This window comes from Schistocerca serialis, chromosome 2 (assembly GCF_023864345.2).
Source record: "Schistocerca serialis cubense isolate TAMUIC-IGC-003099 chromosome 2, iqSchSeri2.2, whole genome shotgun sequence".
Classification (NCBI taxonomy): Eukaryota; Metazoa; Arthropoda; class Insecta; order Orthoptera; family Acrididae; genus Schistocerca; species Schistocerca serialis.
Window position 1 is genome coordinate 693109923 of NC_064639.1, and position 25041 is coordinate 693134963.

Consider the following 25041-nt stretch of genomic DNA (forward strand, 5'->3'; position numbering starts at 1 on the left):
GTAAGGAAAACATCGCCATTTTAAGTATTTAAAAAAGTTCTCATTCTCGCCGCTGGCGGTAAAATTCCATCTGCCATACGGTGCTGCCATCTCTGGGACGTATTGACAATGAACGCAGCCTCATTTTAAAACAATGCGCATGTTTCTATCTCTTTCCAGTCCGGAGAAAAAAAATCGGAGACCTTAGAACTTGAATGCACCTCGTAATTGTGATCTTGATTATGCGTTATAAGTAATACTAAAAATACTTGTGTAGCCTTATCCAGACTTTTTTCAGTTGATAGAACATGACTTCACTGTACAGCACAAACTGAGCAATTCACATTAGCATTCTGATGTCTGAAATAATAAAGTCAACATTTTGCAGACAGATGAATCAGAAATTATGATTTTAAATGAGTTCAGAAATATAATAAGAAATGTGTAAGATATCCATACCTGTCAGAGTTCATAGCCAAAGATAAAATTTTGCATCATAAAAAAGAACGGGTAACATCTGCATTCACCAGAGTCACTTCAACAAACTATTATCTATCCCTACTATGGTGGCATTTGAATGTGTAATAAGCATAAAGCCATTACGGATAGCAAAAACAGTTGAGGTCTAGAGAAACACACACTGAGTGTTTCCTTGCCAAATGTGTGTGGAATAATAGGCGCAAAACTTCATTATGAAGATTGCCAGAATCTACACATCCTTTTGAGGTAGTAGTGTTATATATTGTCAGATATTTGTCTCTCACTAGTCAGAATAAAAATTGGTAATTCATAAGTAGAGTTGAAAACAAATATTGTAGGATACAAAGCCATAGGCCTATGTGAAAAATTAGCGTGATAGCTCTAAACTAAAGATGTTGATTAACAGATTCCCTATTTACATGTTTTCTGAGAGGTTCTGATTCCAAAATAAAATATTCATTGAGCACAAATTATAATTCAGCTGATCAAAAATAAGGGTGATGTAACTATTGTGCAGACTGTTCTAAGGAAATGTGGTAACAACTGTCAGAGTTAAAAAATAAGACTCAGTTCATATGTAAGCTGCTCTTTATTTTAGTAACAATAGCCATTATATGGACAGCTCATTATATATATCAGCATTAGTACAAGTCTGAAACTTAGTTATTTTTTGGATCACCATACCACTACACTCTATACTTTGTGCACTTTTTCTGATAAGGTATGTTCCAAACAAATGCTTTCAATGACTAATGCTATCGTTTTCTCATTCTTGCTGGAACATGTATTTACATCAATATTCCCAGACACTTAACAAAATTTTCAAAATTTTATGTTACCTTCATTAAGTAATACTGACAGAGATGCCAACATGATGTTACAGCACAAAAACTATTAGGGAGGTTAATCTGACACATAGTCCACATTGGCATTAAGTACATTTTGTGTGTGGAGAGAGAGGGAGAGGGAGAGGGGGAGGGGTAGGGGTAGGGGTAGGGGTAGGGGAGGGGAGGGGAGGGGAGGGGAGGGGAGGGGAGGGGAGGGAGGGAGGGAGAGAGAGAGAGAGAGAGAGAGAGAGAGAGAGAGAGAGAGAGCACTTTAATGAATGAATAATTTAGCAAATAAGATGACCAAAGCAAGTTTATGTGGCTGTTGAACTATGTGTATTGTCAGAAAGACCCATCACATGCTGAAAATGTCGTCTGCCATCCAGGTACATCATTGCCTCTGAAACAAAAATAATGCACAAATCTCATAAAATGCATGATTTCAGGTAAGTACTATTAAACTACATGTTGTTTTAAATTCAAAACTGACTGTAAATATTGAAGAAAGAACATCAACACCTGTAGTGAAGTTCAAATTAAAAACAAGCCTCAGAAAGTTAATAAAGCTGCTAAGTACTAGTATGGAGGGCACTGATACTATAGTATTTCAATGTATTGCATCATTAGTATTCATCGATCCTTGCCCCTTCACAAGAAATTGGCTGCACACAAACATTTCAATTCTACTTTTTCTATGTCATCTCTTGGCTTCAACTAACTACATAAAATGTAAATCTTTCACAAAATTATATAATTGTTATATTTTAGTTGACATCACAACTGGCAACACAGATGCTTCTTTTTCTTTCAAATTCCAAGGCACCCTATAAGAACACATCTGAAGGCATGTGAAGTAACTTTCATATCAAGTGTACTTTGATTATCAACAAAGAAAATACATTCCTAGAATGAATCTGCAATCATTGTGAACTTTTACAAATAACACTGTTTAGATCTCGCAATGGTTTTTTAAAAAATTACATTTTTCTAACATGTTTCACCTACTACCGTCATCAGACCCTATAGTTAAAAACGAAAGTCAGCAGCAATAAAAATATCACCCACCAAACTTAGAACTTCTGAAACAAAAGTTCAGTAAATCTTATGCCAAGGCAAGGTATCAGCAACCAACTTGGCTCAAAAAGCATAAATTTGACAGTTGTTGATTTGCTGGCATACACATAATATTTCTTACATTCTTTTGTTTTTTATTACTAGGTCTGATTATGGCTGTATCCGAAGCATGTTATGAAATAACCTAATAAATAAAAAATTATGGTGCAGTATTATTTGCAAAAATAAAACTTTTGGTTACTTTATATGTCTTTCTGTAAATGGTTAATCTAATGGATATAAAATTACTAAATACCCTTGAAGCTTTCTTCAGCTTCTGAAGAGTGAAAAAATGTAGGGTTTCCCAGCTTAATTATGCACCTCTTGAATGAATGGCATACATCATAACCTACAAGAAATACCTCTTAAACACAAAAAATATTTTTTAATGAACAAAAGCATTATCATGACTATCATGTCCCATGTTGTTGCCTTCAAAAGTAGGCACGTAAGTATATGAATGAACTGTGTTACTTTACTGAGTAGAGACTGCGGGGTTAGGTGAGAAATTGCTGCTAAGGACACAGAAAGGTGTGAAAACAAGCAGCAAACGAAAAATTACAACCAGAACATTAACAGGGCGGAAAGCAAAGCAATTGCATAACTTAACACATGTCTAATTTAACTTTCTTGTAACCTTTCTACTGCACTTAACTTTTTTTGGGCATAGTATTTTGTTGTTACTTGTTTGATTTTAAGCTCCAGTCATATTCGTATCATCTTTCGCTTTCTACTTAGCTTCTTTTAGAGGTATATGTTTGTCCATTTGAGAGTATCCTATTCTATTCTAGGTGAGGTTGCCACTCAATGCTGTCAGAATGGCTGTGTGTGTGTGTTTACCTTTGATGAAGGACTGTATGATAGCTAATAGTATCGAACAGTCACTTCTGAATGTGCATCTCTGCTGTTCAACACCACTGCTACATGGTGGGTAGCAATCTGTCCTAATTAATATTATTGTTATTTGTCTTTTTTATATTTTCCTTGCATTATATTTACGTGCATTACATTGTGTATCATTTCATTATGGCATGGTAAGTAATGCCCCTTTATGTATTGTAATTAATAATATACGAGAGGCGTTTGAAAAGTCCGTGCAAAGTCCGAGAGATGGCACCACCAGCATGTATCGAGGTCATGTTTAGTTAGTAGCATCTTTGGAAAGAACGCACACCAAGTTTCAGCCATATTGGTCTATTTCTTTGTGTTTGCATTCGTGTAAATCAAGGAAGTCGAGTGATTGTCAAAAAATGGACGAAAGAGAATTTCGTGTGGTGATTAAACATTACTTTATGAGAGGCAAAACGCCTCAGGAGACTAAAGAGAAGCTTGATAAACATTATGGTGACTCTGCACCTTCAGTTAGAACAGTTTATAAGTGGTTTCAAAATTTTTGGATTGGCCATATGGGCACAAGTGATGCTGAACGTTCTGGACACCCTGTGGAGGTTACGACTCCAGAAATCATTGATAAAATCCATGATATGGTGATGGATGACAGAAGAGTTAAGGTGCGTGAGACTGATAGGGCTGTGGGCATCTCGAATAAACAGGTACATAATATTTTGCATAAACATTTGGACATGAGAAAGCTATCCGCAAGATGGGTTCTGCGACTGCTCAAGCTTGACCAAAAATGGAATTGTGTGAAGTGCTGCAAGGGTGGTTTGCAGCTATTCAGGAAGAATCTGCAGGACTTTAAGCATCGTTTTGTCACTGTGGATGAAACATGGATACATTACTATACTCCTGAGACCAAACAACAATCTAAACAATGGGTTACCAAGGGAAAATCTGCACCAAAAAAGGGGAAACCATTCCTTTGGCCGGAAAGGTTATGGCGATTGTCTTTTGGGATTCGCAAGGGATAATCCTCCTTGACTATCTGGAAAAGGGTAAAACTATTACAGGTGCATATTATTCATCATTACTGGACAGTTTGAAAAATGACCTGCAAGAATAACGCTGGTGATTAGACCACAAAAAAGTCCTTTTCCATCACGACAATACATCATAAAGACCTCAGCAGTTGTGGTCGCAAAATTATTGGAAATAGGAATAGAATTCCTACTCGTTTCACATCCCCCCTGTTCTCCAGACTTGGCTCCCTCGGACTATTATTTGTTCCCCAATTTGAAGAAATGGCTGGCGGGACAAAGATTTTATTCAAACGAGGAGGTGATTGCACTAACTAATAGCTATTTTGCAGACTTGGACAATTCCTATTATTCGGAAGGGATCAAAAAATTAGTACAGTGTTGGACGAAGTGTGTAAGTCTAAAAGGAGACTATGTCAAAAAATAAAAAAGGTTTACCTCAAACACGTACGTAGTTTTTATTTTTGCATGGACTTTTCAAACGCTTCTTGTACTATCTAACAGTGTAACAATGACCACTTCTTCCTATTGATGAAGCCATTTTCCTATTCTTCTGCCCTTCCCCATTCCATGAATGCACTTTAATTAATGATTACAAAATAAGCCTATACGAGTAAAAGACAATGGAAGTTATCTGTGTCCGACTGGATTTATAAATGTCCAAATTAGACGTATCCAGTAGTCCTTTTATAGTGAGAATACTTACCCTGATAGGATTTTGGAATTATCTGTGGCACTTCTTCAGGCATTTCATACGTGTAATGAAACACATTAGTTGTATTTTGCTGCCCTCCACGAGGGTCAAACACTTCTGCATAAACTGTTATCTGCACATAATTGCATTCTGTATATGTAACCTGGAAGAATGATTTATTTTTATTTTGGTACAATAATGTGGTACATAAATTAGACGAAAATAAAAGCATAAATTAGATGAAGATGAAAGCAAGGTCGGAGGGGGAGGGAGGGAGGAGAGAAAGGGAGAGCATTATGGGATGGGAGAAAAAGGGATGTGAACTATACTATGTACAATCTGTGTATTTTAATATAGAGCAACATTTTCTGAAAACCCTGAATACCTTTAAATTTGTCCTTCTTCAATACATCAAGAGAAAACAATGGAGCAAACAAGTTTCAGCACTGATTTCATTGCATTATCCTGTCAAAATTGTTGAACCACAGTTTCAGTGTGAGAGAAGAATCACTATTAAAATAATATTTAGTTACTGATACAAATATATGACAATTAGTAAAACAACTGTGTTTTATGCATATTTAATATAAGAAAAAATGATGATGGACAACAACCATAAAAACTTCAGGAAATGCCTTAAGTGACAACTAGTATGTGTCCAAAAGTTGGATAGCAGAGAACTTTCATTGTTCCATATAATAACAAGGATGTTTCACTGCACTTAAATGAAAGCAAGAAGTAATAAAATATCACAACAGTAATATACAGTTGTAGCAAATCAGCAGTGTCAGAGAACTGTCAATTTCATAAACATTAACTGTTAAATCAAGTGCCAGTAGAACACATTATCAGATAGCTACTATAAGCCTTAAATCTTATGTCTGCTCATTCTAATAAGCAAATGTGAATTAAAATACCTTTCTGTGACTTCAGCTAAACACCAAACAAAGAAATTTCCTAAATTGGTAGGAACGTGAGCAACCCTGTCGAAGATTGTGTCGCCAACCCCAGTGGGAAACAGATTCAGAACAGATGGGGGTAGGAGTAATGGTTCTCTGAAGTACAGGGGGTTGGACTATGGACAGATAACCCACACCCAGAATAAAGTCTTATTATGATATCCCACAAAATACTGCTAGACAGGCCCCAAGGCAAAGACATGGAAAAGTAACAAGAACATGATAATTGGATCATGGAACATACTGGTATTATATGGAACTGGAACCCTTGGAAGCCTAAATAGTGGAAACATACAAGGTGGGTATCATGAGCTTGCAAGAGATAAGATGGACTGGACAGTGAACCTTCCAAAGACAGTAGTGTACTATGTACTACAGAGGCCACAATAGTGAACGCATTTTTGGTGTGAGATTTAGAGTCAGTCATAGTACTGTACAACTAGTGATAGGATTTAAAGCAATACGTCCAAGGATATATTACATGTAATTAAAGAGAAATTCTTTAACTACAGTATCCTAAATGCACATGCTCCTACTGAGTAGAAGACAGCAGAAGAGGAGACCTTCTATGAGGAGCTGGAGCAAGCTTATCAACAGTTTCCAAAAAGTGATATAAAAATGGTGATAGGAGATATTAATGCTACTGGACGGTAGGAGCAGGTCTTTTCCCCTACCGCTGGGGAAATACAGCCTCAATAAAGAGAGTAATGACAATGGACTCTGCCTGATAAATTTTACTTAACAGTTTCTAGCATGTGGGTCCAGCATAAGAATATACATAAAATGATCTGAGTGTCACCAGACAACAATACATGGAACCTAACTGATCATATATTAATAGCTACCAGGCATTGCTCTGATGTGCCAGACTGCCATAGTTTCATATGTGCTTAATATGGACATTGATCATTACCTCCTCATTGCAAAAATCAGAGACAGCATGTCAAATGCACATAAAGTTAAAGGAGAAAGATGAAATCAGTATAATATCTCAGAACATGAGGACCTAAGGAAGGCTGAACACCTAGCTTTTAATTAGGAAAATAGATTGACAGGAATTGTGCACAACTATAGTCAAAACGTATAAGAGCAGTGGAATGCAACCAGAAATTAAATACAGGGTGCTGCAGAGGGAGTGATTGGTATGGAACAATAGACCAGAAGGAATGAATTGTATGATGAATAGTGTGAGGAGTTAAGACACTTGCAGGTCATTGAAACACTTACTAAACTCAATAACCTTAGAAAGGAATTCCATCCAGAAACAACAGCAGTATAGGGGGAAAAAGGTAAATTATAGCATCACAGGAAGGAGTGTTACATTGTTGGGCAGAATACTTTAAAGAATTATTATACTTGGGGAATGCGGAAGCACTGGAACTAACTGAAGACCAAGAAATGGAAGAAGAGGAAAATGGGATGCCCTTGATTCAAGAGATTTGGCTACCATTAAAGAAATTAGCCAACAATCAGTCACCTGGCAGTGACAACATGCCAGCTGAACTTATTAAATGGAGAACATCTAGTTAGATACATGCATGCCCAGATCTCAGATATAGGGACGCAAAAAGTCATCCCATATGATTGGAATATCGGCATAATATGTGCTATACATAAGAAAGGGGACATCCTGGAATGTATGAACTGTAGGGGAACTACATTGTTGAACACAATACATAAAATATTTTCCTCTCTACTTTGTATCAATGAAAAAACCTTTTGCAGAAAAAGCAGCTGGGAGATATCAGAAAAAAAAGGGAATACAATATAGAAACACATCATACATACATTGAATTTAAAGCAGATATGAATCCATAAGAAGAAATAAACTTATTGAAGCCATGAACGAATTGGGCACACCATAACATGTAATATGCCTCGTAAGTCTGACTAAGAGAAAATCTGTATATAGAGTATGGATACAAGGAAATTTAACACCAAAATTTTGAAACTAACTGTGGACTTAGGCAAAAGGATGCACTTTCACATGTGCTTTTCAACATGTCACTAGATAAGGTAATAAGGACAGCTCAAATCAACACAACAGGTGCAATATACAATAGAATGGCGTAAGTTCTGACCCATGCAGATGATGTCGATATTATTGCAAGAACAGAATCACTGGCATCGGCACAGTATCAATAAAACCAAATACATACAAATAATATGGCCAGAACTAAATGCAATGTTAGAAATTGACTAGGTGCAAACTGAATCTGTTAGTGAATTTGCCTATCTGGGAGTACTGGCAACATCCCAGATTGTTGTTGTTGTTGTTGTGGTCTTCAGTCCTGAGACTGGTTTGATGCAGCTCTCCATGCTACTCTAGCCTGTGCAAGCTTTTTCATCTCCCAGTACCTACTGCAACCTACATCCTTCTGAATATGCTAAGTGTATTCATCTCTTGGTCTCCCTCTACGATTTTTATCCTCCACGCTGCCCTCCAATACTAATTGGTGATCCCTTGATGCCTCAGAACATGTCCTACCAACCGATCCCTTCTTCTGGTCAAGTTGTGCCACAAACTTCTCTTCTCCCCAATCCTATTCAATACTTCCTCATTAGTTATGTGATCTACCCATCTAATCTTCAGCATTCTTCTGTAGCACCACATTTCGAAAGCTTCTATTCTCTTCTTGTCCAAACTATTTATCGTCCATGTTTCACTTCCATACATGGCTACACTCCATACGAATACTTTCAGAAATGACTTCCTGACACTTAAATCAATACTGGATGTTAACAAATTTCTCTTCTTCAGAAACGCTTTCCTTGCCTACATTTTATATCCTCTCTACTTTGACCATCATCAGTTATTTTGCTCCCCAAATAGCAAAACTCCTTTACTACTTTAAGTGCCTTATTTCCTAATCTAATTCCCTCAGCATCACCCGACTTAATTAGACTACATTCCATTATCCTCGTTTTGCTTTTGTTGATGTTCATCTTATATCCTCCTTTCAAGACACTGTCCATTCCATTCAACTGCTCTTCCAAGTCCTTTGCTGTCTCTGACAGAATTACAATGTCATCGGCGAACATCAAAGTTTTTATTTCTTCTCCATGAATTTTAATACCTACTCTGAATTTTTCTTTTGTTTCCTTTACTGCTTGCTCAATATACAGATTGAATAACATCGGGGAGAGGTTACAACCATGTCTCACTCCCTTCCCAACCACTGCTTCTCTTTCATGTCCCTCGACTCTTATAACTGCCATCTGGTTTCTGTACAAATTGTAAATAGCCTTTTGCTCCCTGTATTTTACCCCTGCCACCTTTAGAATTTGAAAGAGAGTATTCCAGTCAACATTGTCAAAAGCTTTCTCTAAGTCTACAAATGCTAGAAACGTAGGTTTGCCTTTCCTTAATCTTTCTTCTAAGATAAATCGTAAGGTCAGTATTGTCTCACGTGTTCCAGCGTTTCTACGGAATCCTTACTGATCTTCTCCGAGGTTGGCTTCTACTAGTTTTTCCATTCGTCTGTAAAGAATTCGTGTTAGTATTTTGCAGCTGTGACTTATTAAACTGATAGTTCGGTAGTTTTCACATCTGTCAACACCTGCTTTCTTTGGGATTGGAATTATTATATTCTTCTTGAAGTCTGAAGGTATTTCGCCTGTTTCATACATCTTGCTCACCAGATGGTAGAGTTTTGTCAGGACTGGCTCTCCCAAGGCCGTCAGTAGTTCCAATGGAATGTTGTCTACTCCGGGGGCCTTGTTTCGACTCAGGTCTTTCAGTGCTCTGTCAAACTCTTCACGCAGTATCATATCTCCCATTTCATCTTCATCTACATCCTCTTCCATTTCCATAATATTGTCCTCAAGTACATCACCCTTGTATAGACCCTCTATATACTCCTTCCACCTTTCTGCTTTCCCTTCTTTGCTTAGAACTGGGTTTCCATCTGAGCTCTTGATATTCATATAAGTCGTTCTCTTATCTCCAAAGGTCTCTTTAATTTTCCTGTGGGCAGTATCTATCTTACCCCTAGTGAGATAGGCCTCTACATCCTTGCATTTGTCCTCTAGCCATCCCTGCTTAGCCATTTTGCACTTCCTGTCGATCTCATTTTTGAGACGTTTGTATTCCTTTTCGCCTGCTTCATTTACTGCATTTTTATATTTTCTCCTTTCATCAATTAAATTCAATATTTCTTCTGTTACCCAAGGATTTCTACTAGCCCTCATCTTTTTACCTACTTGATCCTCTGCTGCCTTTGCTACTTCATCCCTCAAAGCTACCCATTCTTCTTCTACTGTATTTCTTTCCCCCATTCCTGTCAATTGTTCCCTTATGCTCTCCCTGAAACTCTGTACAACCTCTGGTTCTTTCAGTTTATCCAGGTCCCATCTCCTTAAATTCCCACCTTTTTGCAGTTTCTTCAGTTTTAATCTACAGGTCATAACCAATAGATTGTGGTCAGAATACACATCTGACCCTGGAAATGTCTTACAATTTAAAACCTGGTTCCTAAATCTCTGTCTTACCATTATATAATCTATCTGATACCTTTTAGTATCTCCAGGGTTCTTCCATGTATACAACCTTCTTTCATGATTCTTAAACCAAGTGTTGGTTATGATTATGTTGTGCTCTGTGCAAAATTCTACCAGGCGGCTTCCTCTTTCATTTCTTAGCCCCAATCCATATTCACCTACTATGTTTCCTTCTCTCCCTTTTCCTACACTCGAATTCCAGTCACCCATGACTATTAAATTTTCGTCTCCCTTCACAATCTGAATAATTTCTTTTATTTCATCATACATTTCTTCAATTTCTTCGTCATCTGCAGAGCCAGTTGGCATATAAACTTGTACTACTGTAGTAGGTGTGGGCTTCGTATCTATCTTGGCCACAATAATGCGTTCAATATGCTGTTTGTAGTAGCTTACCTGCATTCCTATTTTCCTATTCATTATTAAACCTACTCCTGCATTACCCCTATTTGATTTTGTGTTTATAACCCTGTAGTCACCTGACCAGAAGTCTTGTTCCTCCTGCCACCGAACTTCACTAATTCCCACTATATCTAACTTCAACCTATCCATTTCCCTTTTTAAATTTTCTAACCTACCTGCCCGATTAAGGGATCTGACATTCCACACTCCGATCCGTAGAACGCCAGTTTTCTTTCTCCTGATAACGACATCCTCTTGAGTAGTCCCCACCCGGAGATCCGAATGGGGGACTATTTTACCTCCGGAATATTTTACCCAAGAGGACGCCATCATCATTTAATCATACAGTAAAGCTGCATGCCCTCGGGAAAAATTACGGCTGTAGTTTCCCCTTGCTTTCAGCTGTTCGCAGTACCAGCACAGCAAGGCCGTTTTGGTTATTGTTACAAGGCCAGATCAGTCAATCATCCAGACTGTTGCCCTTGCAACTACTGAAAAGGCTGCTGCCCCTCTTCAGGAACCACACGTTTGTCTGGCCTCTCAACAGATACCCCTCCGTTGTGGTTGCACCTACGGTACGGCTATCTGTATCGCTGAGGCACGCAAGCCTCCCCACCAACGGCAAGGTCCATGGTTCATGGGGGGGCCCAGATTGTTAATAGTATGGAAATAAAGTGGCACATCGACATCCACAGTTATCACAAAGATTCGCACCATCAAGATTGAAGGCTTAGGAGTTCCAAACCATGCAGGACATTCAGCTAGGTATCCAATCTTAACGGTTGCATATAGGATCATATTGGCGTAATGGGGTGATGAGAACTGATGGAATGTGATGGCTTTCACCTGAATGTGAAACAGCCTCTTGTGGAACTTATTGTGAAATTGGCTATCCTTCAATTTGTAGCTGTGGATAGGGCAATAATATGTTTTATGAGCATGGGAAAAAATAACATCCAGATGCCGAGTTTGTCCATAGGTGGTATGAATTATAGTGTCACACACTTTTTAGGGGGCATAGTGTGCTCTAAAGGAGTTAATAAACAGACCAGGAATCAAGCAAAAGCAAGTTATTTTGAATGGCTATTGACCAAAAGCAGTGCTCATACCATAGTTGTAGTTCTCTTAAGCCCATTTCACCACTCTTCCTTGCTGTGATGTAAATATTCCCTACTGCTCTTGCAAGATCTCGCACATGATAAGAACAGTAGGGGACAGAGTACCTCCAACTTCTCACAGCACAATAAATAACTTTTCAGCCAATTTACCACCCAGACGAACAGCTGACATAGTTGTACATGAATGCATTAAGGCACTGATGTTAGCTGATCTTGATACAACTTCTTAGTACCTCTAATTTCCAGTGTTCCTTTCATCTGTATTTCCTCTTCAAATCCTGATTAGTTGGAGTTGAAAACAAATTCGTTACTGAATGATGGGATAAGTTTGTTTACCTCACCTACAAATGTTCAGGCCGATTTCGCAGTTTGCTATGCATCATCAAGTTGACGCTTTGTTTGGAATTTCGTTATCTTATGTCTTCAAATTTTGTTGCATTGTTTGAAGTTATTTAACCATCCACTGCTTTTCTTGAAATCACTATAATCTATACCATGTGCAATTTGGTGTGTGTGACATAGTCTGTGGCTATGAAGCACATCCTGTCAACTGTACCACGAATCCTTGAAACACGCAAACACCAGATTTTGTAACAAGTGCACCTTGTCCTTCCTTGAATACACATAGTTCTTTTTATGCACTGCACGGTCATACTGCTGTGAACTTATTCGAAATATGTTTGTAAAATTTTTTTTTACTGTGCTGCAGATGACCTTCTATGCACGTAATTATGTTTGGTATTCCTCGGATAACAATGGTCCTTTACTATGTTTCACTGGAGATGGGATTTGTGACTCGCTGTCTGACAAGGATGATGAACTACATGACTCAACACCTGTTTCAGTATAACTTTCAGTTTTTAAGCATGTATCATCGTCATTGTACTCCTCATTTACATTGTCTGCACAGTCAAGTGTATATGACACCACACATTCCACTGCCTCAATGTGAAACACTAATATTTCATCTGCCACTTCTTTCTCACTCTGCAAAATTTCTTGGATTCCTCTCTGACGAAATGTCACCTTCGGCAACTGTTGTTGTAGATATAATGCAATGTTTGTTTTATTTACAGTTGCCATTGTTCTGCTTTGGATTAACACCACTAGTCCTGCAGCACTGTTGTGAGTCACTCGTCAACTAAGCAGTTCAACTATGCACTGTAGCCTCATGCTGTGCTCATCATTGGATACCTCCAGTCTCACCCCCTGCTTGCCATTAGCAGCCAATGTAGTGGTTGTATGATAGACAATATGTGGGGCACTGAATGGTGTACACATCATTAGCCTTCTGCAATCTTGCATAGGTTTCTTGCAAGGCTTTGATCTTGGATGACATGCAAGAAGACTTACAAATTATTGGTGTCAGAGGATGGAGCCACAAGACACTGGACAGGGACGAATGGAATGACGTTCTAGAACAGGCCGAGGCCCTTCAAGGGCCATAGAGCCAGGAAGAACAAGAAGAAGAAGAATGTAGAAACTAGATTTAAGTTTTTAAAGTGTTGTATAATTACATACATACCAAGGAGTTCATTCGAAGAAGTGATCCAACATCAACTGGCTTGTGGAAACTGATGTCACTTATGTGACACAATCTGGGGCGAAATTTGCTGAAATAAAGAAGTGGTATAATTGTGTGGTGGTACTATTACTACGTAAATAATTAAATAAAGAAATCCTCTGAATGCATGTGGTTTATACTTGTGAATTATTGGACCTACCTTCAAACTCTTGTGAGCCATAAGATAACTAAACAATAGTATTTTGTTCAAACAGTTGTAATTTCTCATTCACAAAGTTCTCTATCCCTAGAAATTCAATTGCCACTGGATATGTTTCACTGATTAATCCATAAATCCCAACATGAAGGAGAGCCTTCAGGTGTATGGAATGAGTCAAATTATACGTTAACTGACAGAAGAAGCCACTTTAGGCTACCTATGGAACATATACTAAAAAAAAAAATACAATTAATGCTAAATCACACTCATTTATAATTATGGGACTTACTTCTAGAATAGCTTGTAAGCAAAAAATCAATTACTTTTATAAATGGCACTGCTGTTCCTCTTACACTACTCAGGTGCTATGTTTATTCACAAATACTCAAAAACTAAGCATTTATGTAATTTTCACATAACACTATGAGCCTTTCAAGATTTCTTATTATGAGCCAGTCAAGATTTCTTATTATGAGCCAGTCAAGATTTCTTATTATGAGCCAGTCAAGATTTCTTATTATGGGAATCTGTGGTAACTGTAATTGACTGCATGGATTCAAAATATCCTGATAAATTATAGGAGTATTTAATAAAGTATGGTTTCATTTAAGTTTTGAATATTAAGGATTTCCAATTTCCTGTCTCATTCCCTCCAGCAACTTGTTATAGACTCCTTCACCAGTATGTAAAACTCCTTCCTGGTCCACGTCTAGTATGCGTAGACTACATGGAAATTATTGTTGTGGTCATACAATGTAGGCTTTCACAGCCGAGATTGTCTTCACTTAAAACTTCCGGGCTGATAGGCCGTGGTCGATGTATAAAACTTGGACGTTTTGTTTCCGACTGTGGGAGACATCCTCTGACGCAAAGTGCCAAACTGCAGAGAGAACTTCAGGAAACATTGATGATAAAGGCAGTACAGAGGGATAGGCAATACAGAGGGCGCCACTGTCCAGCAAGTGGCGTTGGCTATGAGACTGTCTTGGTAATGTCAGCATTCTCAATTAAATGTAATCGATTGTCACACTTCCAGTGCAACGCTGACATCCAAATTTTATCAAGTTTAACGCCTTCCCCTTTCCTATTAAAATTATTATGGTGTTTATCAATCTCTATAGCCTCTCAATAAATGCACACATAATAATGAGGTTTTAGATATGACACTTGTCTCACTGCATTTTATCTCATGATTACCTTCCTGGTAAATATGTTCTGCTATGGCTGATTTAACTGTGTGACCCAGGTGGCAGATCCTCTTATGTTCAACAAGATGGGTGTTAACACTTCTCTTTGTGGTACCGATATAAACCTGTCCCCAACTACAAGGAGTTTTATATAACCTGGTGTAGCCAAAGGATGTCATGCATCTTTTGCCGACCTTAAATATTCTTTCATTTTTCCTAGTGGGTCTGAAAATAGTTTCCAGCCTATACTTGATTAACACTTTTCCAATGAGATCTGTGACCTTACTAATGAGCGGAAGAAAAATCTTGCCGTTGGGCAACTGTTGTTCATCGTTGCTCCTGATTCTCTGCCTAGAGCGAGGTGCTTGATCTATCTCTCTGCTAGAATAGCCATTCTTCACAAAAGTCGACTGTAGGTGTTCAATCTCATCTTTTAAATAAACAGGTTCACACATTTTGTACGCCTTGTCTACCAAGGTTTTTATTATAGTTCTTTTTTGTCTATGTTGGTGGTTTGAATCTTTATGCAGATAAAGATCAGTGGCCTTTCTATACACCATATGGCCCACTGTTCTGCCCCGTTGTTTAATCACAGACACACAGTACATTGATTTTCGGATTAATGCTGTTTAGATGTGTCAGGAAGGCATTCATCTCCACTGCTCCATGTGTCCACATAATGAAAGTGTCATTGACACAGCGATACCATCTGGTTGGTCTCTTACTGGCAGTCTGCAATGCCCATTGCTCAAAAGTCTCCATAAACAAGTTAGCGACCACAGGACTGAGAGGACTGCCCATAGCCACTCCATCCATCTGTTCATAAAAGTCACTATTATATTGAAAGCAGGTTGTGATGAGGAGTGTCGGAATAATGCCACAATATCGGTAGGAAAAATATCCGCTATGCATGAAACAGCTTCGTTTACCAGAATCACAGTAAATAGCGATACAATATGAAAACTAATGAGGATATCTGGGCCAACACTCATTTTCCTTAACTTGTCAATGAAATGAGCTGAATTTTTAATATGACTGTCATTCCTACCAACATAAGGTGTCTAGCTAACTCGTGGGTGGGAAAGCCTACTACGCTGACAATTGACCTCAAAGGAACCTCAGGTTTATGCATTTTGGGTAATCCCTAAAGTCTAGGTGGGTATTCTTCTGTTTTACAAAGCAGCTTCTTATCATCGAAGGAGAATGAAGACGTTTTCACCAGTCGATTGGTTATTTTTAAAATCTTCATAGGAGGATCCTTCTGAAGTTTTATGTAGTTGGAGGGAACCAAAATATCATTGATCTTTCCATGATAGTCCTCACTCTTCAATGGAATTACCCGTATCTACAGTAAGAACAATAATGTTTCTATCTGTGTTGATGTCTCTCAGTGCCTTCCTTTGTGACTGTGACAAATTATTGTTAGGTGGCTTATATGTAAGTAAAATCCTAGCTGTTTCCATCATAATTACATCAGCAGACTGCTGTGGAAGTTGATGGATACCTGCCTCAATATTTGCTACATTATCCTCTGTGGGTACATTTTGTACTTATTGTTACATGAAGTATTCTATTTTTTATTTAATATGTAATAATTACAGTATTGTGGTTGTGAAATTCACAATTTATCTAACTCTTATTACCTCATACTCTTATTATCAACCACAAAAAAACAATTAGGGAATAAATGTATGGACATCTAAAAAATTTTACCCTTTCATAAACATATTCACAGGGCACTTTTGAGTCTCATTTTTCCTAAAATAAACAAAGCTAAATTGAATAGAAGCAAGAACAAGGAATGGATAATTACTAAGATTTACATATCTTTTGCTACGAAGAGAGAGTCCACCTTATTCAGGGGACAATCCACAGTCAAGAGAGGAAATTCCATTACCAGCAGCATTGTAAAATATTCCAATCAATTATTTAAAAAACCAAAACACAAGCACTATGACTGAGAAATTAAACACATCCAAGAATAAGGTCAAAGCAGTTGGAAATGAAATTGAGCCCTTTGAAAATAGCGGTAGCAGAAATGACAACATATTGCAATCACTGGCCATCAGATTCAAAGATAATTTCCTCATTGTGGAACCAAATATTGCACTCATTAATAAACATGTGCTGTAAATTTACTTGTAAGTACTATGAACAGACATTAGTTTCCAAAATACAACCCCTAAGGAGCTTGACGATTGAATGAGGTAGTGCAGTTGTTAAAACACAGACTTAATATTTGAGAGGATGGAGTAAGCTCTGTTTGGCCATCCTGATTTAGGTTTTCTGTAGTTTCCCTAAAACACTTAAGGCAAATTCCGGGGTTGTTGCTTCAGCAATGCCACGGCCTACCACCTCTCCTATCCTCATAAACATACTTATATATTTAGTGTGTACGTACATAGAATCTAATTATTTTCATTGTACTCATATTACAATGACAAATTCTGTATCATTGTGAAATGATACCTAAATGAATGTATGAATATGTAAATAGATTGCAACATTCATGAAATTACAAAATGTAGTAATTCAGCTAGCAGTGATAAGTGTTTCTAGCAGAATATTCAAATACCGTCTAGCTTGCTTTGATTACCCTTAAGCTGTCTTTATAATCAACCAATGACTCAGAGTATATTTCCTGACACACAGAAATCATGGTAGTAACACCCACCAATAAAGCAGAAGATAAGCAATCCTCCCCTAATTACAGACCTATTTCACTCCTTCGAGTCCCTGGCAAAGCTAAATGAGAAAAATGACCCTGTTAGTATATTTTGTGACCATGCCACGTTCAACTGTCTGGATCACAGAATTCAATTTGGAAAATTACTGTTACAGCACAAATGACATCCATCTTCAATGGATGGAGTACTACTTTCATAACACAAAGCAAATTGTGACATTGACAAACTGTCACAAACGTGAAACTAACCTCACAATGGGGAAACATAATATGTTGGCTCCTGCAGTGATCAATACTGAGCTCACTCATGTTCTTAATCTACATAAATAATATTCCAGTGAGTTTAAAGGACAGTTCAAAAATTATAATGGTTGCTGATGATACAAGCATGCTCATCAAGTCTCCCGACTCAGTCTCACCAGACACAGCTCAGATGAAGGCAGCAGTAAGCCTACTGCTGGTTTCAGTTACTTTTTTAAGTAATTCATCTCACAAAGACTCATAATATACTGATTTAAACAAACAGAAATGACCCACTAGCACCACTAGAAGAATTAGTGGGTCACACACCAAATGACATATTCTGTGTAAAATTCTTTGGGGTATGGTTGAGTAACATGTTAAAATGGAGTCAGCACATAGAAAAACTAGTCAAGAATTTCATTTTCTCTTCTTGGAAGCATCACACGTTGTATTAACCTAAACACAAGAATGTTGTCCTATTTTGCATGTTTTCACTTCTTGTTGTCTTACAGAATTATCTCCTGGGAAAGTGCATCTAAAATAAATAAAGTATTTACGGCAGAAGTAAGTAATAAGGTAACTGTGTAAAGTAGATAACCAGACAGCTTGCACTGGCCTTTTTATGGATCTTATAGTTCTTAGACTAACCTCTATACATTAACCCCTTAGTGGTTGTTGTTGTTTATAACAGAAATAAATTTCATCGGAATTATGTACTACAAAGTCATAGTATAAGACAAGACTAGTTCTGGTGTATGTTCCCAACTACACACAAAATCCACCCAACTACACACAAAATCCACTGTACTCAAGTAAATATTAAGCTACCACTAGGATGTAAATAGTAGTTTTCTCATACAACTCAGGAAGTAGCAACTTTATTATTAATTTACTTGCTTCAATTTAACTGTAATGATCATGAATTTTATTGAACAGTGTAGTGAGAGATTGTTGTTAATACAGTATATACATATTAAGTTTGTACAATCTGTTTGTCTTTTATTAACCTATACCTTTGCTCAGTGCTTGATTTTTAAAAAAATGAGGTTCCAGCACTGCAATGTTCCAGGGGATGTTTTGAAGTTTAGACGTCTTAGAATGTTATTTTAACACTTTAATGATCATTTTAAAAGTATGAATACAACATTTGTTTTACATTGCTTCAACTGCAGCAAGAGTTCTGATTTTTTTTTCATCAGAGCTACCGGCACAGTGTGCCGGTGCACATCGTCACAAATCAAGCACTGCCTTTGCTCTTCTCTTACACAGTCTTTTGCTCTGTAATTGTGCCACACTAACATCTTGGGTTCTGCTGTATCATTCTTTCACTCTACTACTGGACTCCTACTCCACCAATCTGCCCCTCTCCCAGTCTTACAGTGCCATTCTCCCACTGCCAACCTGCTGCCCTCCAATTCCCACATTACCTCTGTCCTGCTTTCTTACTCCACCACTCAGCTGCTTAACTGCTCCACAACATTCTCTCACTGTGCCACTTCCCACTCTGCCATATCTCACTCCGCTGCTTTTCTGCTGTGCCACTGTCACTCTCTTGTTTCACCACATTTCCACTCCACCATTCTGGAGCTAGACCACTGCTCCCCATGCTGCGAAGAGCCTCTCTGCCCCTTTCTAAGCTGCCACTATGCTGCTGCACCACCCTTCCACTCTGCCACTTCCCCACTCTGTCTCTGTATTGCAATTCTCACTGTATTTCCACTGCTCTTTAGTCCCTCAACCCCCAACCAACTAGCCAACCCAACCAATATTTCTCCTGCTTTTCTGCTACTGTTTTAGAATTAGTGACAGAATCAGTTAACTCTTTGCAACTGCCTCTGAGAGTCAACTGTCTCCAACTCTTCCCTCTCCCAACATTTTCCTCTATACTTGAAAAGGAAACAATAACCTGTAGCCGTTTGATACATTTCTTCTGAAACTGGCACTATACGTACAAAACTGTCATTCAGACTTTGTCTTAACTGACTGTTATACAGTACAACTTTCTCACTGGATGGCCTTGGAATTTTCACACTGTGGACTACTAGCTCCTATTCATTGATCATGCTATGCTTGCATGACTCAATTTCATATTTATGGTATTACTGAGGTACTGACTTTGGAATGAGTCCATCTCCTCAAAGCATAGTTTGTGTTCCTTCCAGTTGAATAATTTTCTTCAGCTATGTCATTAGATATCTCGCTGACTTTTATTATGTCCACTTTGTCCACTCTGTGGTTCGACAGCATCCAAACCAACTTTAATTCACTCACAAGTTGTATTCTGCATGTTCCATCATGAAAGAAAACCTCAAGGGTTGTGGAACAAATCAAAGCACACTAAGTTTGATGCAAGTATGGTGAAATGCTTCTATATACTACCATCAGGATATTTGTATTACTTATCTAAGGCAATTAAAACAGCATCTTGTTAACTACTAGTGTGGATAAACAGTTAATGATGAAGAGAAAATTTTTTATCTAATTTATTTATTTATTTATTTGGTGCATCAAATCCTACATGTACAAGATATGTAGGGATATTGGATAAACCGAATTTTTTAGAATATAATTCTCTTTATGTGATACAAGCTTTTAACTATAACTTATACAGTATTGCTAAACAGACTAGCTTGTTTAAGAGAATTCACTAATAACTGAGCACAGCACAGCCATTAGACTAGATTTACAGTTAAAATCTTGATCAACTGCAAATTAGCAAAAAAATCATAATAGAACAACTCAGTCCAATTATATACTATTCCATTAACATACTTTTTTTCTTTATTCCTATATGCATTTCTACTTGCTGTAACTGAGAGGGGTAGTTTATTATAAAGCTCACTTCCCATATTTCTAATACCAAGCAGGCTTTTGGGCAGTCTTTGGCTATTTACATGAATGTCTGCACAACAACTAGTATTATGAACATGAAAACATTTATTGGTCTCAAACAAATGCAGATTCTGATTAACAAAGGCCACTGTTTCTAAGATATAAATGCAGGGAACAGCAGTATTTTTCAGTTCACTGAAAATAAAGTTAGTGGAGGTATATGGAGACACATGGACTTCCAAGATGGCGTCAAGTGAAGTTTTATGTGATGATAAAGTGAACAAAAGTTACAGTGGAATGGTAAAAAAGCGACCTTGTAGTGATTGCAATGGAGAAATTATGAAGTTAAAAGAGCGCATATTAAGTCTACAGTTCACAATGGATGCATTAAGACGTGAAATTTCCCGCGTAACAAATGAAAATTCTGTGCTGAAAAAGCCACAGACAACGCATGCTCCTGTATCTCAGACAAGTAAACCTAAATTGCAAGACTGGAAACAAGTAAGTGCTGAAAAAGCAAAAAGGGCATCAATTGTAGCAAGTGAACAAAATATTATTGATAAAAATAGGTATAGTGCTCACAGTAAATCTACAGAACTTGATAAAGAACATAGTAAATGAAAACTTGAAAGAAACACTGTGAAAAGTACGAAAGTAAGATACAATACGAGATCCTCAGTTAAAAATTGTAAGGAACCTTTGAAAATTGCCAAAACGAAGTGTGATGAACTCCCAAAAACAAACGGAATAATGTCAATTAATAATGAAAATGGATACAGTTCACAGAGTGAATATAAACATTGCAATGAAGTTAGTGACTCCTGCAACGAACTGTATAATTCTTGTAGTATGAAACAAACTCTGAAGTGCATGTGCTTCTACTCTCAGATAGTCATGGAAGAAATCTCGCGGAAATCCTAAATGACACGAGCAATCATCTTCAAGTGAGCAGTGTTGTGAAACCTGGCGCGAAAACAAAAAACTTTATAGAAGACGCCGACATAAAAGGAAAAATGCTGCGTAGCAACGACTTTGTATTTTGTGTAAGTGGTACAAATGACATGGGAAGAAATGAAGCTGATATCTGCATTGAAGCCCTGAAGAACTTCCTTGAAGAAAATAAGCAGAAAAATACAAATGTCGCTACTGTTCCGCATTGGCACAATCTGATCTACAACTCGTGCGTAAACAAGGAAATACGAAAAACGAATATTAGAATTAAGGCACTATGTTCAAACTATGGAAATTGTTCTATTCTAGATATAGGAAAGTTGGATAGAGGTCAACACATATCCCACAGATTGCACTTAAATTATGCAGGTAAACGCTATTTGTGTGAAAAATTAAATTTAATCATAAAGGAAAGAATCGAACTGAAAAACTTAAATATATAAAAACAGTATGTTTACAACTGAAAGAAGTCCGACAGAAACTTTTTTAGACTAACTCAGCCTTCACCATACATACGTGAAGGCGAAGTACTTGACAACACCGCAAATCACAGTAAAATCAAAATAACATCGCAAAATGTCCAATATATTACCAATAAAATTGAACAAATTGACGAATTTCTAAGTGTTAGTAGCCCTCATATTTATCTTGTGAATGAACTAGAAGAACTACGCAGCATTAATTTAAGTAGTTATAAAATTGTCAGTGTCTATTGTAGGGAACAACATAAAGGTGGTGGTTCTGGTATTTATGTCAAAAATAATGTCCAGTGTGAAAAAATTGATCGGATAGATAAACTTGCATGTAAGATGGTCCTTGAAATAGCTGCCATAAGAATAAAGCTCAGATATAGCAGTTTAATAATAGCTAGCCTGTACAGATCCCCTAACAGTAACATGGAAGAATTCTTTTGCCATTTAGAGGAACTTATTGATAAACTCTCACCTCATAAAAAACAGACTATAATAGTAGGGGATGTGAGCATTGACTCCTTAACTAATAGTGTAAGTTACCTTAGATATATTGATATATTACAGTCCTATAATTACAACCACATGAATTCAACACCAACAAGAATTACAGGTGACTCTCAGACATGTATTGACCATGTTATTACGAACTTAAGTAAGGAGGACCTTGTAGTTGGAACTGTTGAGAACCACATTTCGGATCACAGTGCATTAGTCCTAGAGCTTCAAACTGACAAAGAAATAGTATCTCATAAGGAACAATTTACTTATAAAAGAAAGCTTGACTATCATGCATTAAAGGAAAAACTGGCACACACCAACTGGTATCAGGTAGGCCTATATGCAACAGAAGACATTAATGAAAAATGGGAAACATTTTATACAACATTAACCCATTGTCTAAATCAAGTATGCCCAAGGGTCAAAATACTAAAGAAAACTGACAGTTCCAGGAATCTTAAACTCCCCCCTAATGTGATGAAATTAAAGAATGACATGAATGATCTATATATTCTTTTTAAAGACACCAAACTGCAGTACTTTCAGTCTAAATACAAAGCCTGTAGAAAAACCTATAGGGAAGCACTTAAGACATTAAAGGAACAGAAGTATGCAGAACAGATGAGTCAATCCTGTAATGTTAGCAAAACAGCGTGGAATATAGTAAAGAAGGAAAGTGGGGGGAATGACAAGGCATTGTGTAACAACATAATAATAAGAGGCAATGAAAAATTGGTTAGTGACCCAAAAGAAGTATGCGAGAGATTCATAGATCAATTTAGTAATATGAGTAAGGAGGATGTGATCAACCCACCGCAGGTGCTAAATCCCATTAATGTCAGTAATTCGTTCTTCCTGAGGTGTGTTACAAAACAGGAAATCCTGAGAACCATTTCCAACTTAAAAGCAAGTACATCCAGTGGCTGGGATGACATCTCAGCCAAATTTCTGAAATAATGCAGTAATGAGTTAATAAAGCCACTGCAACATTCAATAAACAGCTCTTTCAGACAGGGGTCATTTCTTGACTTGTTAAAAAGTCACTGAAATAAGACCAGTGCATAAAAAGGGAAAAACTACTGATGTACAAACTTATAGGCCTATTTCATTGACATCAGAACTTAGTAAGTTGTTGGAAAGGCTATTTTTTGATCAAATGGAATCATTTTTCTCTAAGTACAATATATTAAAAAGTTCTCAACACGGTTTCAGGAAGGGCAAGTCTACAATAACAGCCATAGCCACATTTACTCAAGCAGTAGTGAATAAATTTGATGATGGAAACAAAGTTATTGGCACCTTTCTAGACCTAGCTAAGGCTTTTGATACTGTAAATCACTCCATTCTTCTACATAAGTTAGAAACTTATGGGGTCAGAGGAGTGGCATTAGATTTGTTAAGATCATACCTTGCTGCTGTTAAGTTGTATCATACAACTGGGGGACTTATACAAACATTAAAATCATCTTATAAAATTCTCAACTCTGGAGTCCCTCAGGGAAGTATTATTGGGCCTTTTCTGTTCATTGGGTACATCAATGATATAATAATTCCAAAAAATGCAGACCTTGTGAATTACGCCGACGACACCTCCTCCATAAGCTGGGGCCCTACAAAACAGCTAACAGTGCAAAATAATATGAAGAACACTAGCCTCATCACAGAATATATGACTAAAAATAAATTGGCATTAAATAAGGAAAAGACAGTTCTAATGGAGTTTATGCTAAATTACAAATCAAGACAAGTGGATACTGAGCCAGAGTTATCAATTGAAACAATTGATAAACATAAATTCCTGGGTATTATAGTTTATGAACATGTTACATGGAAGGAGCACATCAGCTACATGTGTAAAAAAATCTCGTGTAATACCTACCTGCTAAAACGCCTTTCTAGTATAATAGTGTCACCAGACAAATCTATTTTGGTATTATACACTCCCACCTACAATAACAGTATTGAGATTTGGGGTGGGCAACCAACAGTATACATGGATAGGGCTTTTGGAGGCCAGAAGAGAGCAATTAGGATAATAGCGAATATTAGTAAACGTCAATCCTGTAGAGAATACTTCATTAAGTATAGTATACTAACAGTGTATTCATTATATGTTCTAAGGACTATACTGTCCGTAAAAGAAAATATGGAGCACAGTATAATAAATAGTGATATCCATAGTTATAATACAACAAGGAAGAAATAAAAAAGCAACCAATCATAATCCATTTTCCGCTGGAAGATTTTTTTACAACAGACTGCCAAATACCATAAAAATGTTAAAAGGAAACATATTTAAAATAAAATTAAAGCATCTGTTAATTGCTAAACCTTTGTACTCCATCAAGGATTTTTAATGTTGTGTGTACTTTATTTCTACTACTAAACTATTATTATTGTTCATGTATGTACTTACTGACTATGTCCACCACTGTAAAAGTCATTATGGACAAATAAACCATTATTATATTATTATTATATTATCTTTAGGAGCCTTT

General features: G+C 37.1%; 1 protein-coding gene across 1 annotated transcript in view; it reads right to left on the reverse strand.

Moving 5' to 3' along the window:
• Nucleotides 1–1496: 1496 nt before the first annotated feature.
• The window catches only part of LOC126457830 (acyl-coenzyme A thioesterase 9, mitochondrial-like), a 96292-nt gene continuing 72747 nt past the window's right edge, over nt 1497–25041 (reverse strand). Inside the window, exons 9-11 of the mRNA XM_050094462.1 lie at nt 13475–13562; nt 4983–5133; nt 1497–1686 (exon numbers count right to left, since the gene is read on the reverse strand). Of these exons, the coding sequence (XP_049950419.1) occupies nt 1601–1686; nt 4983–5133; nt 13475–13562 (325 nt within the window). The 3' untranslated portion in view covers nt 1497–1600. The remainder of the gene's footprint in view (nt 1687–4982; nt 5134–13474; nt 13563–25041) is intronic.